Source organism: Pagrus major, chromosome 10, assembly GCF_040436345.1.
Source record: "Pagrus major chromosome 10, Pma_NU_1.0".
NCBI lineage: Eukaryota > Metazoa > Chordata > Actinopteri > Spariformes > Sparidae > Pagrus > Pagrus major.
Genome location: NC_133224.1, coordinates 1851817 through 1871351, shown reverse-complemented (window position 1 = coordinate 1871351; position 19535 = coordinate 1851817). Strand labels below are relative to the sequence as shown.

General features: G+C 38.9%; 2 protein-coding genes across 2 annotated transcripts; one reads left to right on the top strand and one right to left on the bottom strand.

Annotated features, from left to right (window-relative positions):
* Positions 1–524: 524 nt before the first annotated feature.
* Positions 525–3041, bottom strand: LOC141004052 (butyrophilin subfamily 1 member A1-like). Its single transcript, XM_073475547.1, has 5 exons — positions 3032–3041; positions 2551–2925; positions 1277–1564; positions 1063–1182; positions 525–532 (listed from the first exon to the last, which is right to left on the bottom strand). The coding sequence occupies exons 1-5, from the start codon at positions 3039–3041 to the stop codon at positions 525–527; spliced, it is 801 nt and encodes a 266-aa protein (XP_073331648.1).
* Positions 3042–11761: 8720 nt separating this feature from the next.
* Positions 11762–18828, top strand: LOC141004050 (Fc receptor-like protein 5). Its single transcript, XM_073475546.1, has 8 exons — positions 11762–11915; positions 12024–12269; positions 14049–14090; positions 16263–16325; positions 16709–16975; positions 17621–17866; positions 17992–18132; positions 18770–18828. The coding sequence occupies exons 1-8, from the start codon at positions 11762–11764 to the stop codon at positions 18826–18828; spliced, it is 1218 nt and encodes a 405-aa protein (XP_073331647.1).
* Positions 18829–19535: the final 707 nt, after the last annotated feature.

The following is a 19535-nucleotide window of genomic DNA, read 5'->3' as shown; positions in this document are numbered from 1 at the left end:
CCTAGTGACTGATATAGACAACAATTATTTAAATTAGTCCGGTATTAAGCAAGTGCACTACAGTGGGCAGTAGGGCTGTCAACGAATATTCTAAATTCGAATATACATTTGATTATTTTGAAAAAACGGAGATTCGATTGTGAAAATTAATATTCGACTGTGGAAAAAAAAACACATCAGCGGCTGCTTTGCAAGTGGGCGCACTGCATGACGGGTCAGGGACAGGTCACTTGCACAGTGTCACTCACTCTGAAAGTGAGACGCGACAAAAAACGTGGCAGATGGAGATGGCAGAGAGAAAAACGAATCGGCAGAAAGTTCAGAGCCCAACTCGGCAGCAGAGAGACTGGTTTGGACTCCAAGCAACCTAAAAAGCCCCGTTTGGAAATATTTCGGATTTTGGTCAGTAGACGGCAAAAATGCGGAGCCTCGAGATAAAGTTGTATGCAAGCTGTGTAAGCTACAGTTAGCTTACCATTCCACCACTAGCAACATGAGGGGAGTTTGCGCATAGAGAGAGAGGTCTACGGTCCTAAAAGTTTTACGGTATAGGTCATTAGTTCATTTACTTATTTTGTAATGTGTAGGTTTGTTTTCAAAGATATGTTAAAACTAAAAAAAAAAATCTAGATATTCGAATGGTTCGAACCTATGTGTTTTTTTTAGAGGGAATATTCGAACGTCATTTTGGAGCAATTTTGACAGCCCTAGTGGGAAGCCACAAAACAGACTACAGTCTAACCTGACGTGGTGGTTGCGCACCATCAATGTATATCCACTGAAATTGGTTGTTTCTGCCACTGACAGGCTCAAATTGTTACTGTGTGGGACATTATTATAGAACGTGTCCTTACAGATAAATAAAAGGTTTTTCTTTCACAAGCCCCGAAAGATCATACTGCTGCCCAGTTTGCAGCTGTTGGTTGCAGTCCTCTTGTAAACACTGGACCAATTTCAAAAACTGTTGTCCATATGGGAAAAAAGAGTTTTGGTAGAAAATTCCCTAGTTTCCCTTTCATTGCTGGATTACTTAAAGTTAAGAAAACTGAATTTGTGACTTACGGATTTCTTTACGTCCTATTAAAAATACACCCAAGACAGCTGCAAGGATACAGATGAAGCCAACGACCGAGACGATGATGATGCGACCAACAGGACAAGACGGGACCACAAATAAATCTTCTGAAGTAACGAAACACAGAAAATAAGATTTTGTCTGCAAGACACCAAACTATAAATAAAACATTACATGGATATATAGATAATTATTATTTACCTGGAATATGTATGTGTGTCTCTCTAGTCTGGTTGGTGTTGTTCTGTTGGACTCTACAGGTGAAGCTGTCGCTGTGTCTCCTCTCCACAGTCACTCTGCTGCTGACAGTATAGAGGTCATCAGGACCTCTGACTGTCTCTGTAGGTCCAGCAGAGAGGAGGTTTCCCTCACCGTCCAGCCAGAACACCTCAGGTTCTGGATACCAGCCTGTAGACTCACACTCTAACAACACTCCACTGCTTTCACTGCTGAGTCTGGAAAGCCTCAGAACAGGTGATGAGACCAAACCTGTTGATGAAAAATTCAAAATGATTGTTCAAACAATAAGTTGACAAGGATCAGTTCTACATTTGAGACTAAATGACAAGACTAATATACCCGGTTAGCTTAGCAAAGCATAAAGACTGGAAACAGGGGGAAACAGCTAGCCTGGATCTGTCCAAAGGTAAAGGAATCCATCAAAAGAGCTAGACTTAAAAACCAAAGTGTTAAAATGACTATTTGCCTTTTTTTTGCTGGTTTATGTGCTGAAATCTTGGCTAGCAGCCATTGCCAGGCAACCCGTTTTTAAAAGACAGATTCTAGGAAGTAGCCAACACATTACCCCTATTAAACTGCTAAAAGTCAAGTTTGATTTTTATCACCAGAGTGACATTTGGCATCTGCATGAGACACGTCTGGCTGTAAAGTAACTCCAATGTAAACCCAAACACGGCAATATTAGACTGCTCTAGCTGATATATATATATATATATATCTACAGAGCTGCAAAGTTCTAATAGTGGTGGAGTTCGGGCATAAAGGACTCTCACCAAGGACATGGGATTTTGTGTCCCATGTGAAATCAAATATCAACAATCTTTTCAGAAATCTAACCAAGTAGTTTTTCTGCTCGAACCTAACGAGTGTGCCTTTGACAAGACAACTACTCCACCCAATGTAGTATACAGAACGACAAATTCCCAAGAGGGGTGGAGGTCTGGGAAGGGCAGTGTGCAATACAGGACCATTGCCCTTGAAACCAGAATTCCTGTCCACTGTAAAACCAAACATCAAGGAAGCTTAATCACGTAGTTCTTGTGCCTAAACCTAACCAAGTCCCCTTTGATGTTAATCACATTGCTTTTTTGCAGGAAGGCTTTGCAAGCCGCACACAAACAGTAAAAGGTACTTAGTGTGTCTTCATGAGACGCCAAGGGGTGTAAGGAAGCGGTGTCAGTGTGTCAGTTGTGTTATTTTTATTTTACAGGATAAATTGATATATGCCCACTTACCCACAGCAAGCTTCACTTCAGATTGTGTTCCCTGTTTGGGGACAAGGCATCTGTAAATTCCCTCATCAGAGAATTTCACTTTGGAGAGTTTCAGTGAAAGGTCTCCACACTTTAGTTTGCTGATGGGCACTGAGGTTCGCCCGATGTAGGACGGATTCTGATCAATAAGGAGTTCCACACCTTCCCGTCTCACATGGACAAACCTGGGGTTCAGGTCAGCTCTCGCCCACTCCACAGTCAAGGAAACAGCATCAAAGGCAGGTTCCAGGTAACATGGCAAAATTACATCATCACCAGCCATTGCTACTATTGGCTGAGGTTGTCCAATCACTTGAGAGTGACCTGAAGAAAGATAGATATGCTTTTTAACTCTTGCTTAAGCTCCTTTGTTATTGTGAAAAACTTTTAATCAGTTACCATGAAATTTGTTTTGGACATTCATCTAGCATCGTCATAAGGCCTAACTTTCTGTATGCCCAACTTTGATTCATGATGAAATGCTGGCAAAACTTCCTACTGTGTCATCAGTTAAGTGCTAATTAGCAAATGTTAGCATGCTAACAGGCTAAATTAAAGTGTACATATGGTAAACATTATACCTGCTAAACATCAGCATGTTAGCAAGGTAATCAAGGCATATTAGTATGGTGAAGCATTTAGCACAAAGTACTAAGCAGTCTCACAGAGCTGCTAGCATGGCTATAGATTCTTTGTCTTGTTTTTATAACTGTGTTTGTGTCTAACTTACCTATACAAAAGTGTGCCAGGAGAACTAAGACAACAGTTCGATGCACAACCAAAGGACTGAGGTCACATGGCAGAGGTTTTAAGGATTTTCTGTTCTTCTGGTGAATCATTCTGGAATTCTGGAAATGAAAACAAATCAACCGTGAACCAAAATTTAGTTTGAAAAAGCATCAAGACTTCTTTTCTTCATACTTCTTCATACTGATACTATATTGTAAATGCCACCGATACCGCCCCATGCAACAATCGGACACCATTATTTCGGGGACCCTTCCCAGCAATGTAAGGTACACCTGTATGCAACTTAACAGATGTTTTACTGCCAATGTAACCATTACCCATACAGCAATTTGTGTACTTTAAGCACATATAAACTTAAGTTTGTAGACATTTGTATTCTTTTTCAGTTGTGATGAACTGTCAAATAAAAGAGAGTTCAGCAGGGGTTCCTCAAGATATTAGTCAAGGTCTACAACTGGCGGTGACAAAATAGGCGAACATTTAATGAATTATTTAACGTCACAAGTCTCACATCTTTAATATTTATTCATCTAAAGAAGCAGTATTAAGAGTTGAGTTGAGTCTGGACATTGAAATGTCCTGTTCTGTGTCATTCTTTCTCTGTACGTATTCACTCATGTTTTACAAAGGATTTAACCTCAGCTCAAAATGTACCACCTTGTTTTTACTTTTCGTCCAGTCTCTCTCTTTTGTGTGTCAGAGCGTCAGGGGAAGTTGGTAACGAGCATGCAAACTTACAGCCCCTTGATTGACCGATGTCCACGGTTACTCTTTAACTAAAAAGACACGGAACTTCCCTTACCTGTACAGTCTTGTCTCTTAAGTAACTACCGTCATAATCGATCAATCTCTGCGTATGAAGGCAACTTGGCTTTTGTCCTACAAACAAGCTATAATATGCTATTTCAGACACAGGGTTGTGTAACATTTTATTAAACTAAGTAACTAAAACAAAAGTATTATAGTCAAAAACGTACATACCTGTTGTGTGCGTCAAACAGTCTTCTAACCAGAAAGGACAGTAGGTTGCACAGTCAAAGTCCAGTAATAAAATGATATCTACTTTGAGCCCGCCTCCATCAGAAGAATTACCATAAAGGTACGGCAGCGTTACACGAATTACCGGACTTAGTAACTGTAACAATATTACTGCAAATCCTACAAGAAACAAGTTATATTACTATGTCACTGCTTTAAGTAATATATTACTGTTACACATTACTTTTGTAGTGCTTTACCCCCAACAGTGGTCAGGGGTCAGTAAACACATCATGCAAAGATGGAATTTCTATGCGGACTGAATTCTTTGGTGTGCCGTATGGTGGTATCCTCCAGTAGGACACGTAATATAATGGTAAGTATGTGAACAACTACATTCATGGTGAGTCCGTTTTCTATGTGAACGTGTGGTCAGGTTGTCTGTTGTTATTTTGCTCAGTACAGCTCTGTCTCACGCATTCAGTCCTCAGAAATAAGATGCACAGGAAGAGGAAATGCACCTCTATATTGAGCTGTATCTTAAACGTAATTCAGTGTGATGCTCAGACAGTCAGAGGCGAACATGGAGGTCCCGGCTCTCTGCATCAGACTGTGTGAGTACTGACTGTCTGTTGACTTTTAATGTACTGACATCTGTATCTCTACACAGATGATGTGTGAGGTTTGTGTAGCTATCAGATGTGAATTTATATAAAAAGCATGAGTGTCTCGTCTCTCTCTTGTCTCTCCAGTGATAAACGTACAGCTGTTGCTGCTCTCTGCACAAGTTCAGCGCAGCTGTTGTCACAAAGCTGGTGAGTCAATCTAACATCTATTCTATAATATTGTAGTTGATATGTGAGGATTTAATGTGATGCACAATACCAAAATCCATGTTTTGGACTTACGGTCACTCACGAATGCACATTTAGTGCAAAGATGCTAAACTTGCAAGTTTATATCTAATCATTATCATTTATCCATTTATGGAAAACAATTATAAGGGAAGGCACTTTAGTTTGTCATGAGGTATCTTAGAGGACCAAGTCTTCTGTCTTTCTCTGCAACTAAGACTGAAGTTACATCTGTACCAATACACTAACTGTCTGTTATGTGCTAAAATCTAGAATGATAGATATGTTATGTAGAAAATAATACTTCTCTTTCTTTCTTTCTGTTACAGATGCAACTTTTCCTCAGATCGTTCCATCCAGACTGCAGCTCTTTGAATTCGATTCTGTCTTCATTAACTGTGATGGCTTTTCAAACGATTTGACCAATTGGAGGGTGTTGAGGAAGATCAAGGGGATGAATACAACATGTAATATTGGATGGGAGAAATTGGGACCCTGCAACATTACAACTGCCTTTTCAATGGACAACGGAGAATACTGGTGTGAAGCTGAAGGAAAGAAAAGCAACTTTGTCAACATCATAGTGACAGGTGTGTACAGCCAATAGCAATCACAAAAAAAAGTTTTGAATAATGTGTGACGTGGCTATTTGAAGATTTGTGGGTTTATTGATTTCCACATTTTAATACTTAAACATTTAAGAGTGCCTCATATCACATAAGTGTAAATGACAGAGTTTTAGAGAGTATACTATGAAGTTAGGATGTTAGCATGATGTTGGCCTCTTAAGTAGGCTGCTTCTACATGGTACCATTTCTTTTGCCTTTTCTATGTCTAACCTACTTTTTCTCTAATTGAAAGCAACACTATGTATTAAATTAATTTTAACAAATACAAATATTTTTTACCCTCACCTGCTGAGCAGCTGGGTCTGTGATCCTGGAGAGTCCCGTTGTTCCTGTGATGGAGGGGGAAGATGTGACTCTGCGCTGCAGAAACAAGACGTCCAACCCTAATTCTGCTGATTTCTATAGAGATGGACTCCACATTGGGAGCAGCTCTACAGGAGAGCTGACCATCCACAGTGTGTCCAAGTCTAATAAGGGACTTTACAAGTGTAACATCACTGGAGCTGGAGAATCACCAGAGAGCGAGCTGACTGTCAGAGGTGAGGGATCAGAACAAAACAAATTTGCTTTTGACTGAACTTAAGCTATTTTCAGACTGCAAGCCCAAATCTGTTTTTTGGCCAATCCAGATTGTATCTACATTGATTTTAGGATGTCTAGACAACAAAAGACCACATGAAATGCAATTTTAGCTAATTTGACCCAATCCTTCATTCAAATCTGATTTCTACAGATGGGTCTCAGTCCGGCCGCTCTGGTGGCTCATACTGAATTTCAAAGTGTCTTTTGTGTCACTCGCAGCATGACACATATCGATGACTTCAAATCTAGAGAGACAGAAATGTATCAGGGCGGCTGAGCAGAATCCCTGCTGCTACTAGCAGAGCATAATGAAGGCAACACAGAGAACGTATGTCTGCTCCGTGACTCCGCAGCGTGATCGTTTGGAGAGCAGACAGAGTTACTTAGGCCTAAGTTGACCATCGCAAAGATCTGGGATCTAATCAGTTGCAAATAATAGTGTGGACACTCCATGCAAACTGCTTGCTCTGTGAAAACTCTTCATATCTAAATGAAAAAAAATACATAAACATTAACTGCCAGCATTTAATTTTGGTGACTTGGCTGTTGATTTCTCAATTACATCACAGCCATCGGATGATTTTAAGTCAAACAATGATACATATTTAGCAGACTACACTGTCCATGAAAATTGACCAGCGTGTATTCTTGCGTCACCATGACTTGGATTTTTAGCCATGCTTGTACTTCGCTGGACTGTGCTTTTATTATTTTCACTACCTTTTCCACCTTAGCTAAACCCAAAACTGTTTTTGTGATATTTAGATTTTTTTAACAAGCCACCTACAGATGTATGGATTAAAAAAATCGCATAAATGCAGATGAATTTTTAATACTTATAAATAATGTAAAAAATACATACATCTTGCAGGAATTGGATCCCTTCCTGAAGACTGCCAGCTTTCCCCTGATTGCTCCCATCACGGCCTCACTGTGCTACGGATCTTTTGGACTGTTGTATTGGTGGTTCTGTTGTTGGTGATGGCACTGCTTTACTGCAGAAAAAAAAGGTACAGACTGTTAACTGTTAAAAGTTAAAGCATGCCCTTTAGCGTAGATTGTGATGCCAATATTTACTTAAAATAGCACTACCTTATAATTTGTCATCACTCCAGTGGATTTTTAGAACATTTTCATTTTGATTCAAGGATTGCTAAAGTTATTGTGGTGTTTCCTGGTAGATCATTATCTTGTACATATATTTAAATTTGGTGTTTCTTTAATTCTCTCAGGAACCTCGACCTTTCCTCCCTCAGTCTGTGCTTTCGCTTTTCATCAAACCGGTAAGCTACTTTAAAGTTTTCCAAGTGGCATTTACACAGATCAGTCGGGAATCAAATAATCTTAACTCAAGGAACTATGAAGTCCACAAGTTTTTACACATCTTGCAACCGCATCACATCAACTCTTACCATGAGCTCACCGAAGCAATTTCCGAAACATCTGCACCATATTCACGACAATTGAAAAAAACTCCATTAATGAAGGGTTTTAAAGGATCTATGGCACAAGATCTAAAGTGCATGGTGCAAGTGCTTTAAGAGTGTGTCCAGCTCTCTTTGGCGATTTCAGTCCTGTGTTCACTCACCAGCTCCATTTGGCTGCATATGAGCAAGTGCACCAGTTATACGAGGAAGCACTGATATGCATGCCTGTGTGTGATATTTTTCCATTGTTTTCACAGATTTTGTCTTTCTGTTTGTCTTGCAGGTCACAGACAGAGGAGTCATCTTACTGAAAGTTGGAGGAGACATTCTGGTTGAAGGTGCATGCTATGTGTACAAATGGAGCAATTTAATTACATGTAGGGGTGGTGATTTAATTCACCCGAGTCTGTACGCCAGCTCTGGCAATCGACTCCGGTCCACTGCTACTCTCACATGGCACATGTTTATATACATACAGCATGTTCATTCTGAAATTCGTGGCTACTACTGCTGCCGTGTCCACCGCTGTTTATATAGCATTTTAAAAGGTCCATCTCCACCCTCGCCTCCACCTGTTTTCAAGGACATTTTCACTTTGCTGATACTAAAATCTGAGTGGAAAAACACTTAAATGATCATGTAGGTTAGGGTTAAGGTCATCTTTTACTTATTTAGCACCAACAGTTATTTATCTTGATGCACATGCACATTTTCTTTTGCTGGTTTTCTGTTAAATGTGATAAAATTGTCATAACATTTGTATTGTAACTTCTCATCACACTGTTTTTCTTCTGTAATGTTTTAATGCATTATGTGATGCAGGTCACACTTTGAATTGTCTTTTTATGTGAAACTTGCTACAAAAATAAACTTATTTGGTATCGTCACTCCCTGTGCTGAGTTTGGTGCTTGATTGACTGGAGTGATGAGGTCAGAGCCAAAAAATATAAACTCTGTACAAACCCAATATTTATCATCTGCAAGTCCTTGAAGAGTTAAGGTTTTATTGATTAATGAACATGACCGTTGACATTTTTGTATTTTAAGAGCATGCAACAAAAGACAACAATTTGCAGAAAGTATACTGACAGACAGTTAAAGAGTTTGCATATTTCTGAAGACAATTCTAATAATGACAATGTAATGTATAAATCATAGTTCGCAGTCATAAATAGGCATGGGCGAAATGACTACGGTGGTCTGCATCACCAATATAATAATTACCATCAGCCTCAGCCACAGCATCGGAGTGTATTTTTAAGACTTCGGTCTGTGTGCTCTGCCTATTACCTCGTCTGAATGCACTGTTTACAAGATAAACTAACCATTTTAGAAGCACTCACTCACGGTGGTCACCCGCAAACTAATCTTCCCATCACTGGGGTTAATCACAAACAGCAGTTTATAGTGTAAATTACGTAAGCTATATAAGTGAGTGCAGCCCGTTCTCATGTCAGCATGTCAACATGTCAAATACAACAGCCTGGTCAGTGGCTCTACAATTCTCTAATTGAGAACTTACATTACTTGAAGCGCCCTTCTAGTGCAGTAGTATGTCCAAGTTGGTAGGTGGTCGGGGGGGTTGAATAGGTCATACACTGAGCTTTGTTCCCAGAGACCGGGGTAATAGATTTCAAAGCGTAAACCTAACCAACAGCAAGCATTTCACAACATTTATAACAGTCCAAAACACATAACGTGTCATAATATGTTAAATGTTGTCACTTTATTTTGGATGTGTAAGTGGAGGTTGCATATGTATTATTGCTAACTTGACCACAGAGCCATTCACATCCAAAACTGACACTAGAGGGGTAGTTGAGCGTTGTTGAATGCGTAAGGCCACTGACCAAGCGTCCAACAGATGCAGTTCAATTTACATTTATGATGTTACATTGTTATGCTACAAATGCAGAGAATATAAGTAAGGGTTTACATTACATACGTTTTGGTTACTTCTCTCAGAGCAGCTCAGACTTCTCAGCACAGAGAAGACCGTTGCCTCAGTCTCCATAAATAAGCCCCACAGGAAGAGGAAGCGCTCACCTCATTGTGCTTGGTCTCACCCGAATGATCAGACAGTCAGCAGCAAGGCAACATGGAGGTTACAGCTCTCTGCATCAGACTGTGTGAGTACTGAGTCTGTCATAGATCACTGCATCCTAGATACATCCTTTTTTGTTTTTTATGGGGGGGTGCAATATTTTGTCAGAACATCTGCAAGTCCTTGAAGAGTTAAGGTTTTATTGATTAATGAACATGACCATTGACATTTTTGTATTTTAAGAGCATGCAACAAAAGACAGCAATTTGCAGAAAGTATACTGACAGACAGTTAAAGAGTTTGCAGAGTTTGCATATTTCTAAAGACAATTCTAATAATGACAATGTAAAGTATAAATCTTAGTTCACAGTCATAAATAGGCATGGGCGAAGCGAAGCATTTTAACACATTACAAAAATGACTACGCTGGTCGGCATCACCAGTATAATAATTACCATCAGCCTTCTCACAGTATTTTTAAGACTTCGGTCTGTGTGCTCTGCCTGTTCACTCATCTGAATGCGCTGTCTACAAGATGAACTGCCCATTTTAGATGCACTCACTCACGGTGGTCACCCAAAAACTAATCTTCCCATCACTGGGGTTAATTACAAACAGCAGTTTAAAGTGTAAATTACGTAAGCTATATAAGTGAGTGCAGCCCGTTCTCATGTCAGCATGTCAACATGTCAAATACAACAGCCTGGTCAGTGACTCTACAATTCTCTAATTGAGAACTTACATTACATGAAGCGCCCTTCTAGTGCAGTAGTATGTCCAAGTTGGTAGGTGGTCGGGGTGGTTGAATAGGTCATACACTGAGCTTTGTTCCCAGAGACCGGGGTGATAGATTTCAAAGCCTAAACCTAACCAACAGCAAGCATTTCACAACATTTATAACAGTCCAAAACACATATTTTGTAAATGTTTGTCACTTTACTTTGGATGTCTAAGTGGAGGTTGCATATGTACTATTGCTGACTTGACCACATTCACATCTAAAACTGACACTAGAGGGGTAGTTGAGCGTTGTTGAATGCGTAAGGCCACTGACCAAGCGTCCAACAGATGCAGTTCAATTTACATTCATGATGTTACATTGTTATGTTACAAATGCAGAGAATATAAGTAAGGGTTTACTTTAGATACGTTTTGGTTACTTCTCTCAGAGCAGCTCAGACTTCTCAGCGCAGAGAAGACCGTTGCCTCAGTCCCCAGAAATAAGCCCCACAGGAAGAGGAAGCGCTCACCTCATTGTGCTGTGTCTCACCCGAATGATCAGACAGTCAGCAGCAAGGCAATATGGAGGTTACAGCTCTCTGCATCAGACTGTGTGAGTACTGAGTCTGTCATATATCACTGCATCCTCAGAAAATGTAAAATCCTCCATGTCCCTACGATGATCTCCGATGAGTTGTTTTTCTTTGCCTTAAGATATGAATTGAGATTTTAAAAAAGTGTTTCTTGTCTTTACAGTGATGAATGTCCTGGCATTGCTGTGTGCACAGGTTCAGCACAACTCTAACAAAGCTGGTAAGTGAATAACTTGAATATGTCAACATTTTATATCCAGTTTATACTTTAGTCCAAATTAAAATGTAGTTTTCAATGTGTACATGATGCAAAATTAATCTGATCATAAAAAATATGGTCATCACCTTTTAACATAGTTCACCAACTATATAATTAACGGAAGAGAAACCCTTGTCGCTTGATGGAGAGACGGTTACATTCTCAGTGCAGGTTCAGTAAATTGTGTGTCTGAGATGTTTTATCAGAAAAATTTACTTTTCAAATTTCATGTCTGTCTTTTCTTTCTCAGATGCAACATTTCCTACTATCACCCCACCCAGACTGCAGCTCTTTGAATATGAGTCTGTCTCTATAAACTGCAAGGGCGTTTTTAAACATTTGAGAGAATTGAGAGTGATGAGGAATATCAAGGGAACTGATACGATATGTAACGTTAGAGTGGAGATAACTGGATCCTGCACCATTACAACTGCCTTCACAACGGACAGCGGAGAATACTGGTGTGAAGCTGAAGGAAAGAAAAGCAACTCTGTCAACATCATAGTGACAGGTATGTTCAACACATATGAACTTAGAATGTTACTCACTAAAAAACATTAAAATGAAGTTTCTTTTTAAGAAAAGGAAGTTTACTCCTACTCATGTTGATGTTTTTCAGCTGGTCCTGTGATCCTGGAGAGTCCTGCTCTTCCTGTGAAGGAGGGAGAAGATGTCACTCTGCAATGCAGAAACAAGACAACTCCCTCCAAATTCACAGCCTATTTCTATAAAAATGGCCTTCTCCTTGGGAGCAACTCTACAGGAGAGATGACCATCCACAATGTCTCCAAGTCTGATGAAGGACTCTACAAGTGTAACATCTCTGGAGTTGCAGAATCACCAGAGAGTCGGCTGGTTGTCGGAGGTGAGTGAAAACAGTGTAGCCAACCTTTTCTGACTTAATTTTCATTTTTATTTTTTATTTTTATACATATATTTTTTGTTGTTGATGTCAAACAGTCACAGCTTTGTTAGGTTTAAAAAAAAGCACTTGGTTATAGTTAGGAAAGGATCACACTTCAGTTTGAAATAACTAACGTACATTGAGAAGCCACTTGATTTTCTTTTTTGTTCCAACATACAAAACAGGGATCCTACATCCTGATAGTCATCTCTTCACCCTGCTCTGGATGGTTGTAAGTGTGTTACTTGCAGCTCTCCTACTGCTTTTGGTGATGGGATGTTACTATATAAAGCACAGAGGTAAGACATGTAAAAATACTTGATTAAATTAGTATTTGATACCATGTTTTAAGTATGGTGTTCAATGTACAATTTGTTACATCAACATACACTTATTAAAAATACCATCAAATGTTAAGTTTTGTATCCGTTAGGTTTCAGTAACTTGTAGAATTTGATCCGAGGAGCAGGCTGATAAGGCAGCGCCTGATGGATTGTCACACACATTGTCAATAATAATCAAAGCAAATGATAATTTCTGCTAATCTTAAATAGATTAGGTATGTGCTGCTCACATGTAGGAACTTGGATCCAGATTTTAGTGACTTTTTTAAAAGTTTTATTTCAGTGTCTGCAGAGGCCAGTGTAGGTGATCTTCAACTGCAAACGCATGCTGTCGTCAGGAAACCCAGAAGGGAACAAGGTAATTAACTTCATAATGACATACACAGAAGTATACTTGTTACACAATTTTATTTTTTTTATGATTATGTCTGCAGAGACCAGTGCAGATGAATCTCAAGACACACAGGCCTCTGTCACAAAACCAAGGAAGAAAAAAGGCAATTAATATGACACTGATAAACCCAAAATGTGAACTGTTATGCCTTTATTCAGTTAAAACTGCTAATTGCTAAACAGTTTCAAGTTCGTCACCCTGTAAGTTAATCCTGACAACTGTGGCTGTGAATAGACATATGGTGCCACAAGCAGAAAGGGTTGCAAACCACTGAGTTAATAAACTAACATTTTAGAAATAGGTTTAAAAGGTCACGCATGTGGTTTTAAAGTATCTTCGCCTGTGTGTGCTTCAGAAGCATAGGTGCTTGTGGTAATTTTAGCTTTTTTATTAGCATCTCAAACAAAAAACACCTAAGAAACCCACAGACAGAAACAGGTAAACAGAAACAGGTGAGCAGTTTCTGTGTTGGCTTAACTTACAGTCAATGGGGAAGCTGCAACTGAACCAAGTAGTCAATCTCTATAGGAAGTACATGACACAGTATTTATCAGGAGAGGTGCAGATATATTCATGTGAAGTCTGCAGCAACCTTGCAGCTTTGTTGGTTGAGTGCTCATGAACACATAAAAGTGCCAGTTTAACTGTGTACAGGTGGAATTAGGGTAAACATATTAACAGTATTTTTTATTAATTATTATTACGATTATTAGGATTCCCATCTTTAAATACTAAGTAATCTGACATCTGTATAACTTTTCAACACAAATGTTAAGTTGGGTGTCATCTGCAAAGAAATGATAATAAAATGTGAGTTGTGCAGTTCAGGGGAGATATATACAGAGACAACTTAATTTGGCTGAGAATTTAGCCCTAGGGTGCACATTCAAACAATAACTGTTCAATAGCACAACTACGTACATCAACCTAATATTTCAATGTTTAATTTATTTGCTGTCCTCATTAAAGTATCTGTGACTTACACTGTGTTCTTGCTATCAGATCAATCCTTGACTGCACAAGCTGTCTATACTCTGAGCACAGGTAAGACCCCCCCCCCCCCCCCCCCCCCCCTTTGCTTTTTTAAAACCTGTTTTCTTTAACAGTTTGAAGAAAGTATTTTCTGACTGGCATTATTTCTATTTCTTTTAATAACAGGACCAGGAGTATCCAGCTCCATTGCAACACCAGCTCCCTCTTCAAGTATCAACCCACTTTTAACAGAAGACAGTTGCTTGTATTATATGATCAATTAGGCAATACAAAATCCATCTTTGCTCTTTATTTTTAAGTTAAAATAAGCAGAAGCATGTGTTGCAGACATGTTTGTACATCCTATGTGTCTTAAAGGCATGATTGAGTTTATGGCTTTTTAGCTAACTAAAAGCACCTGTTTCTATTTTTTATTACAGTGGAACAGTTAAAACACTGTTCCATCTGCTCTGCTTGTTCACACGTCTGTTTACAAAGACAGAGCATCTGTAGATTTTAAAATACACTCATTGTGGTCAAATACTAACATGATGCTGTTACATCAGCACACACATTGAGTTTACAGCTGCAACTATGTAAACCGCTGACAATGTAGTCGTGTCCTATATATGCTGTTACCCAATGAATGTAATTAACTTTTAAGATCCCACACTTTCAGATATTTCCAGTCCTACAAATACATTTCAATATTTAGATTTTAAGTGTGACAGATGTCCCCATGATATCTGTGTATTCCTATGCTATGTGCCGTAATTATATACTGCATGGTCATCAACACACTAAGTTAAAAGATGTGATGGCATGGTTTCCATACTGGGTATTTATGTGTAAATGGTGCTTGACACATCCTTCCTGAAAAGAAATAAACACATGGATAATCATTGGGAAAAGACACATTTAAATACACTGGTGATTGATTTGCTAAGCTCACTGCTGCCCCCTGAAGGCCTTCATTGTTTATGCAATTTTTTTTTACTGTATGCTGTATATTCTGTACTATGTGCATGGTGCTGACATAATTATTCATTATAAGTATGATGTTTCTAAAGCATGCAGCCCAGATTTAAGTCTGCCACATTAAGGTTACACATTGTAAATGGTTACAGTTTCATTCATGTTTTGTTGATTAAACTTTTATTCTATTATTTTTTTTAATTATTTGTTCCATCTGAAAGTACTTGGTAACTACGTTAAGATAAGCACTATACAAAAACATTTTATTACCATATCCCTTAAACTGCAGCCAGACAGCTTACAAAGAGTGGTTTACCTCCAATCACCTTCTGTCCATCATTACCTTTAATATTCTTAATAATAATTATATTTATCAATGATTTATATTTATTGAAAAGTTAGTCTTCAAGGTCATGGGCAGTATCAAGTGGTGACAGAGGCTGATTTACTGCAGAGGGCAGTGTAGGACATCTCCCTTCTGAGTAAGATGACACAAAGCCACACATGAAGCCTTCAAACTGCAGACGTAAGCCACACAGGAAGTGCAATTTATACATAGCATTGAATGTCAACTGCAAATGAGTCTTATGTTCAGTCAGCAGCAGGACATTATGGAGGTCACATCTCTCTGCATCAGACTGTGTGAGTACTGAGTCCGTCTCATATTGTAATATTCTGAGGATGAGCAGGAGAAGTTGAACTATTACATCTGTGTAATTTAATGTTATTACTTACGATAAAGTCAGTGTCAGGCAAACCTGTTGAGTGAAGTTTCCAGAGGGTGTTATTGGTTACATCAAATATACATTTACATAATTTTTAGGCCTGAAAAGATTCAATCACAAAACAATAACATTTCAGGTTTACTGCAGCGTTGAAGAAACTGTACCATGCTTAAGTACGACTTTTGTACACTTGTACTTTACTTGCGTATCTACATTTTATGATATTTTATATTTGTACTTTACCACATTACATTCTGTATGTGTATAATTGCCTATGAACTACATTTACCATGTACAGCATCTATATTTACTAGTTACCTTGCTGACCAACATTGTACTTGGGTGCAAGGGTGCTACATATTAGCACTTTATAAAATATGATACATTTTACTGATTAAGGCTTATCCATGAACTCTGTTTTTTTATTTTACTTCAGTTGGCATTGAAGGCAATGAGCTGCTTCTGAAATTATGGCGATGTTATAATTATTTATTGATTATTTTTGGTAGCAGACATGTACAACCCTCTTCCTTTGTCTGTACAGTTATCAATCTATTGTTGATGCTGGTGGCGCAAGTTAAGGTCTGTTCCTATGCTCAAATAGCTTGTAAGTATAAGTTAACTATTTAATTTTGTCGTCATCTTTAACCTTCCCTTTTTTGCATTATATACCTATTTTAAGACACAAGCTATGTTTACATTTTGTGCAGTTAAAGAAAATCATTAAGAGAGGATGTCCAGACAACAAGAAGGAAAAAAAAAAATTTGTATGAATTAAGCGCTTTGGCTTCCTTGACCAATGCATGATGCACTTGGCTCAATTTAGTAATATTTGTTTTAATGAAAGAACTGTTTGTCTGTTTTGTTTTTCCATTATTGGCTTTTCTCCAGCCTTTACAGAGCAGTCGAGGTGCATTTTTATGTTTTGATTTGATGAAATATTTTACTTTCTGCATCTTTTAATGTCTCCGTCTCTGTTGTTGGTGTCAGACGGAGTGTTTCCTCGTGTTGTTCCAACCAGACTTCAATACTTCGAGTACGAGCACATCTCTTTTTACTGCGAGGGGTTTCAAAGGTCGCCTGGATGGAGACTGATGAAGAACATCTCAAGTAAAAATACTTCATGTGGCACAAGCTGGGGATTTTTAAATGAGTCTGTTTGCATCATCAGAGATGTTTATGTAGATGACAGTGGAGAATACTGGTGTGAGACTGGAGAAGGGGAGAAGAGTGAGACTGTCACCATCAGCGTTACTGGTAGGTCAACAATGTGTTCAGTTGCTTTGGTATTTCCTGGTTGTACACATAGCTGCTCTTGATATGAGCGTCGTTTGAATTTTTGAATTTTTCACATACTCTCACAGCACCACCAGCTTGGTCCACGTGGCCAGGTATCCCAGCATGCTTGTGCATCGAATCAGCCGCTTTCCATATAATAAATGAATGCAAGTTTTGTAGTAGTGTCCAACCCAATTGCCAGAATAAATGTTAGCTAATTGAGTTTCTGCAAAACCACAGATAACCCTATTGGTTAGGGTTAGGAAAACATTGTGGTTTGGATTAAAATACATGTTTTGGTGGCCACAATGACGGATTGAAATGGTTGGACTTCCAGTTAAAAATAGCTGGTTTTGGTCGCCACAAAAATCCAACGTTTTTTTTTATAGCCACTACAACTGCTGAAAGTTGGCCAAAGTCCTTTGTTAAGGACCATTGAACTGAAATTAAACAAGTGTAATATCACAACACATGGACCAATGAAAACAGTCCTGTTTGAAAGGAGCAGGTTGTCACAAAAATGATGATGTATGAATATACTAACCATTAAGTACACTGTTGGTCACCAATGTTAATTTATATGGTCACATCATTCACAATAATAACAATAATGTATGTGTTCAGCTGGTTCTTTGATCCTGGAGACTCCTGTCCACCCGGTGATGGAGGGAGACCATGTGACTTTACACTGCAAAACCAAGACACCTTCTTCCAACATCTCAGCTTCCTTCTATAAAGATGACGTCCTCATCAGGAACAGCGCGACTGGAGACATGAAGATTCAAAATGTTAAGAAGTGTGATGAAGGAGTCTACAAGTGCAGCATCTCTGGAGTTGGGGAATCCCCAGAGAGCCAGCTGACTGTCACAGGTGAGAGATAACCAGAATGAAATCAGATTACTTTGCCAACCCAAAGACACCAATGCAATTTATTGAATCAGCACAGATGTGAAAAGTCAAAGCTGTGTGACAGTTTGACAGCATTGTCGTTCCAGAATATCACAGAGGAACCATTCCCTTTTGTTCCGATCAGCTTCCTGTTCTCCTCTACTCCCTCATAAAGACTGTCAGCACAGTTTTTTGTGTGGCTCTGCTGCTGTTGGTGTTGAGAAAACGTGACTCTGGGAAACACAGAGGTAAAAAATATTAGAACTAACTTCAGCTTCTAGAATAAAATCAATTTATTTAGCTTTTCATTTCTCTATTTTGTGCCTCCTTATCTCCTCTTTCCTCTGCCCTCCTGCCTGTGCTACCAGCGTGCCATGTCGAAGGATGCCGCAATTCCTAAAATGCTCATGAAGAGAGGAGGCCTGCCAGAGGAGCTATGAGCGAGGACGCACAGGTGTATCCTATCCTGCACCTGTGGCCAAGAGAGGCGTGACAAACAGAGCTGGAATATACAAACCAGCAGGATTCTACTATTCATTTTGTATTCAGATGTTAAAAATGCATGTGAAAAAATGTGTGTGAAATTGTGACATGATAATCTGTATGTGTTTGATGAAATATGACTTTTAATTGACTTCACAATCTATTAACTCTGTTTTGTATAAAATTACTTTCAGCATGTTTCATGTTGAGGCTTGAGTGTATGGAAAAGATGACTGTACTGTAAATACTGACGTATGTACTGTATTTGCATGAGGCCTATCTGTGATCAGTGCATATCATGAGATGGGGTGAACACAGGTTAAGATATTTTAGGTCTCTGTAAAGCACACAGTCTCTTGCTCATCATATTTATTTTTGTTCTTTCATTCTTTGTTTTTATAGTCTCTGTAACCCTGACTGACCCTGTGAACAGTAACCGCAGCGTCTCTGCAGCTCTGTGAAACGAAGCTGTGGGTTTGTTTCAGTGAAGGCAGCTCGCCCACAGAGAACAATAGTTACGTTCTTTGGTTTTTGTGCAACAGAACAGCTGCTGAATCTTTGATCAAAAATGACTTGTGTGAACCTGCATCATGTCAGGACAAACTGCTGCACTACAAACGTCAGTATGGAGCTGTCATAGTGAGCCTGGTCCTGATTGGTTCCACCCGTCCCTGTGTCCTTCCCTCTGTTTGTATCAGTTAATCTGTTTTGTTCCCAGTGTCTCTGTGATGCTTCATGTATTGTTAGATTCCTCCCTGTGTTCTCTGACATCAACTTTACTATTAAAGCTCGCCTCCTGTTTGCAACCTGCCTGCCTTTGTGTGTCCTGCGTCCGGGTCCCTTTTGTGTTAACCACAACACTTTCAAAGTAGATGATAGCAAGTGTCGTAAAAAATAAATACAACAAACATAAATCTCCTTGGATATATAAACTGTGTTTCTGCACACGACACAGTATACATATGTTTATTTTACTACTGTTATATATACATATTTATGTACATCACATCAAAGATTACTTCAACTGCATTGTACCACATCACCAGTGTAATATTTAGTTATTGTATTTCCACATACATATATATTCTCTTTTTCTCAATTCTGATTTTCTGGTGTGATTTTCTTTTCCTTAAGGAAGATTCAAGTTCTGTCACTTTTGGTCACAATA